The 4,870-nt window shown below is 28.3% G+C and overlaps 1 protein-coding gene across 1 annotated transcript; it reads left to right on the top strand.

The window, feature by feature from the left end:
• Positions 1–336: 336 nt before the first annotated feature.
• Positions 337–3,299, top strand: LOC107446346 (dnaJ protein homolog 1-like; the record flags this gene model as incomplete). Its single annotated transcript, XM_043056317.2, is given in 2 exon segments — positions 337–678; positions 2,938–3,299. Coding segments are annotated over 2 exon segments (654 nt in total), but the record flags the coding sequence as incomplete, so codon positions are not given.
• Positions 3,300–4,870: the final 1,571 nt, after the last annotated feature.

Here is a 4,870-nt window from a genome sequence, read left to right as displayed (position 1 = left end):
AATTAAAAATATTTGACAAGTTGTCAATCTTTGATTTCATTTATTGATAAAATGCATAGGTAATCAAAAGAAAGTCATTTTAAAAACTTTTCTTCAGGTTTTACTATTTCGTTTTTATATAAAAATATTAAAAATCTCTACTATTGCTTTTATAGCTAATAACTAATCTAAAAAATGATGTAAACATGACCAGTATTTATCAAATACATAATTAAAATTTATTTAATGTAAGTATATTTCCTTTCAAGATTCATTTGATTTCTCTTTCTTTATAATGTTTGTAAAAATGCAGTATTTTGCATTTTATTTATATTATATAATGTATATAAAATTATAATTATTTATATATAAAATTATAATGCTTTTTAGGTGAAGTTACTTTTGTGATGGGAAAAAAATTCTATGATGTATTAGGTGTGTCAGAAAAGGCCACTGATGATGACATTAAAAAGGCATATCGAAAGCTGGCCTTAAAGTACCATCCTGACAAAAACAAGTCTCCTGAAGCTGAATCTAAGTTTAAAGACATTTCTGAAGCTTATGAAGTTTTGGGTGACAAAACGAAACGAGAAAAGTATGATAAGTATGGCGATAGTCCAGCACCTTTTCAAAACAAGCAAAATTTTGATCATTTCACCTACTCAGAGTTTCTTCAATTCAGAGCTGATTTTAATCCCAGTAAGTGTAATTTATTTCATGCATCACTTGATATATTTGTATTTCCAGTTGTTTGTTTTTCATGTATTGTTTTGAGCAATTATACTTTGTTGCTTACAATATTGCTTATTTTTACTTTTTTTCTAATACGATTAGTAACTTTGCTTATTACATGTGGGAATTTCACTATTACTTTTTTCTCCGTGTACAATTGACTTGTGTTAGTGTTTCGTTAATTTTTCATTGCATTTTCATTTCAATTTTTGAATTTTTAATTGCTTTTTTTTATATTTAGTTTATCCATTATGGGGCCTCAGGGCACAGTCAGTTTTTGGTATTACCACTGAGGACAGAAAAGCTCCTGTGTGTTAGCAGACAGTGTGTCCCCTGAAGAAGTGCTGTTTTTGCTAACGTACTTATCTTTAGAATTTTTTTTTTGCTTGATTTGTGTGTCTAGCTTTCTAAATTGTTAAATTTAAAACAAATTTGGTTTTTGCTGCTTTGAGCACTTTTCCATTTTGACTCATTATTTTAAATCTTATTTTGCCTCTTTCTGAAAAATCAGTTTCATTCTTTGATTAATAGCTTATTACATTTCATTAATCGAATTATTATATATTTATATATATGTGTTTGTGCGTGTATATCAGGGCGTGCAAAAGCTGATCTTGTCCCCAGTGTTGTTAGCCATAACTATGCCTTTGTCTGTTTTAGTAAGGTTTGGTATTTTACATTTGAATGCATATGGCAAATAAATTAGCAAACATTTTTGCTAACCAAAGTATAAGCATGTGCTTAAACTCAAAAACATTTTTCTGAATATGTACCTAAGTTGCTTTCCTCAAAAAAAGAAAACAAAAAATTTAAAAAATAAATTGCTACAAAATGTTCTAAAATAGTTTTGCTCCAAATACATACCCTTTTCAAGTTCTTCTAAACAAAATAATTAATTTAAACGTTTCTAAATGAAGTTAAATATTTCTCAAAAAATTCAAATTGCTTTGCTTACCTGAAAGAAAAAAAAGAGAAGAAGGAAAGAAAATAGAAGATATATAAACAAACTTCATTGATCAATTTTAAATCCTAATATATATACATACATAATTAAGTACAGCATAATTAAGTGGATTTTATTAGGTTACTGAGGTAAACTGCATTATTCTAAATTAACCTTAAAGATTATTTAGATAGTTTCTGTTCGTTTTTCACTTTATTTTATTAAGAAAAATCGACATAATAGATGAAAAATATAATGAAAGAAAAGGAGTGGTGCCGGACTAAGAAATAATTAATTTACAATAAAAATATTCATTATTTTCTAAATCAAAATAGACTATACAAATAAGGCTTAGAATCTTGCTTTAAGCAGAAAAAATAATTTAATTTATTAAATCCTACTGGCACAGTTCAATTAAATATGTATTTTGTTGTTGGACGTAAATATCAAAAGTGAATTTTGGGAGTTTTTCTACAATGTGCAAGATAATCATTTTTGTTACAGTTCTTTAATTATTATTTGTTCTATTATTAGTGTAAATTTTTTTTTGTACTTACTAGAGATTCACTTACTGTGGTTAAAATTTTCAAATAGCGCTTCATTTAACAACCGGTAATTTATTGAAAACTGATAGTGAACCATTCAAAAAAATGAGAAAACTTTTTATAAAAATATATTTTAAATTATCAGACCCACGAGTCTTGTTATTGAAAATGCTTTATATGTATATATATAAAAATATAGAGCTAAATTAACACAATTATATTAATGGTATTTATTAATACAGCAAGACTTACTCTAAGACTGTAAATAATTTTAAAAAAAAACCCAAATAAATCTTGAAAAGTAGAGTCCAGTAGTTTTTTATTATTATTATTATTATTTTAGAAAAAACTCTGGTCACTTACTACCCTGACTAAAATCTGCATTGCATATTTTCAATTTTTTTAATTTAAAGAAAAAAAATTTGAAAAAAATCAGACTCAGAAATTTCTCAATTGAGGTAAGGAACAGTTAGAAACAAGTCAAAGACCGAGCATTTTGACCACAAATAGAAGACACAAATTATTAATGAATGTCAAAATTAAAGCAAAAAGAGAAGGTGTTTTAGAGAAGGTTCTTACCTAAGCGTACTAAGGAAAGTTTGTGATTTGCTTGATTCTGCTGACAAGGTGTAAAATTGCCAGACTTGCATAATATTAGAATAACCTTAATGCTCTCTTTTATTTTTATATTATTTAAGTGTATTTTTACATTATTTTTAAATTGTGTTCATATTTCAGGTTTTAATTTGTTTTTTGGAGCCAATGGAAATATGTTTGAGAAACCTAACTACAGGCATTTTCAACGAGCTCAATCAACTAGATGCCCACGAGCAAAACCTAAAAGAAAAGAACCTCCTGTAAAGAACCCGCCTATTTATCACGACCTCTTAGTGTCATTAGAAGATGTTTTGATAGGCTGCACAAAGAAAATGAGAATAGAGAGAAATTTTGTTAATCATGGAGTAACTAGAAGAGAAAATAAGGTTTTGACCATTAATGTCAAACCTGATTGGAAAGCCGGAACTAAGATAACATTTAAAGAAGAAGGTGACAGAAATCCTGATACCATTCCTGCTGATATCATATTTATTATCAAAGATTATAAAATGTATTATTTATACGAGCGATTTAAAAAGAAAATATTACTTAGAAAAATAAATAATGAAATAAATTTAACGCATAGGCTATTTTGGTTTGATTGATTGAATGTAGGGTTTAGTGGCACAAAATCCAAACGAGGACATGCTGCGCTAGCTATTTTGGTAATAAATCACTAAATAAAAGTAGCCAGGAAAATGACAGATTTTCTTGGGCAAATAAATTATTGACAGAAAAAATTATCTTAAACGAAGTTTTTGTAAATAATACCCTCTGCGTATATTCTAGAAATGTTTACACCGGTTGAGATAAAAAAAAATTAGATATTGAAAAATTTATGGGAAGTTTTGAAGCTAGTTATTATTGGAGACATTGTTTGGGACGTAACAAAAACATGAAATTTTGAAGTTCAATTAAATTGTTTAACTATACAAAACAGTCAATGCTAGTGCAAAGTCATTTTAAAATGGTAACAGCAATGCTATTTATTAATAATTTTAAAAAAAAGTTCTTTTAGTATTATAGTATTAGATCTTGGAGCAAGGGACAGTGAATTGTCATATTTCGTAAGAATCACCCATATATATATCACCATGTGCCTTTTTTTTCTATTCTAAATCGCTCTAAAAAAACTAACTACACATCTTGTGTATTTAAAGACAATTTGTTTTAATTTTGCCTCTTCGTTTAAATTAAAAGAGGGGAACAAAACGTAATCCACAGAGATATTACATTAGCTTCCTGAAGCAGGAGGAGCAATTCAATTCCATTAGTCTGATTCGTAAAACATGTCTGTCTTGTTTTTGACCGAGGAAGAATAAAGTTTGGATGAAACGAAAGCGCTGCAAAAAAAAAAAAAATAGTGGGGAAAGGGAGAAACTCATGAAGCTATTCTTCATTTTAGTCGCTAATTGGCTAAAAAAAAAAGGCACCGAGTTTGCGCAACTCATTGTAAATTATTTGTTTTTACTCATATTTCCACTAAAATAGTCGCGCTAATTGGTATTGCTTTAAAATAGTCGATTTAGTAGCCAATGGCAGCCCTATATTCATAACAACAACAAAAAAGTTCAATATCCAGAGTATTGTTACATACAGAAATTTCTTTTTATTAGAATGTCATATTACAGCTCAAGAGAAATAACAAAGTTGATTAAGAAATTGATTAATCCTTAAACTATTTAGGGTTTGAGAACACTTAGCCCACCACACATGCGATTCAGGCATTGTAGATGCGCCATCCTCTTTGAGGTCATCATGCTCTTCGTAATCTTCGATATAAAACTCCTCATCCTCCTCATCATCATCCAGAGAAGCCCAAATTTCAGCATCTTCACACATAATATCAATATTCCTATCTAATTCCTCGATGCACAAATCTATCCTGTTCATATCAAAACGTTTAAATAGAGTTTCATCAACAGGAAATGAATCAAAAAAATCTCTGAAATACTGAAGGGAGGATCTTTGTAACAACAAAAAACTTTTTATCTTACTGTACGTTTCAATACTACCGCTTCTATATACAAATTTTTCAATAGGTGTAATAGCCTCTACCATCAAAAATCCAATT

This window comes from Parasteatoda tepidariorum, unplaced genomic scaffold, assembly GCF_043381705.1.
Source record: "Parasteatoda tepidariorum isolate YZ-2023 unplaced genomic scaffold, CAS_Ptep_4.0 HiC_scaffold_984, whole genome shotgun sequence".
In the NCBI taxonomy this organism is placed as follows: domain Eukaryota; kingdom Metazoa; phylum Arthropoda; class Arachnida; order Araneae; family Theridiidae; genus Parasteatoda; species Parasteatoda tepidariorum.
The sequence above is the reverse complement of the archived record's forward strand: the minus strand, read 5'-3'. Positions and strand labels throughout refer to the sequence as shown.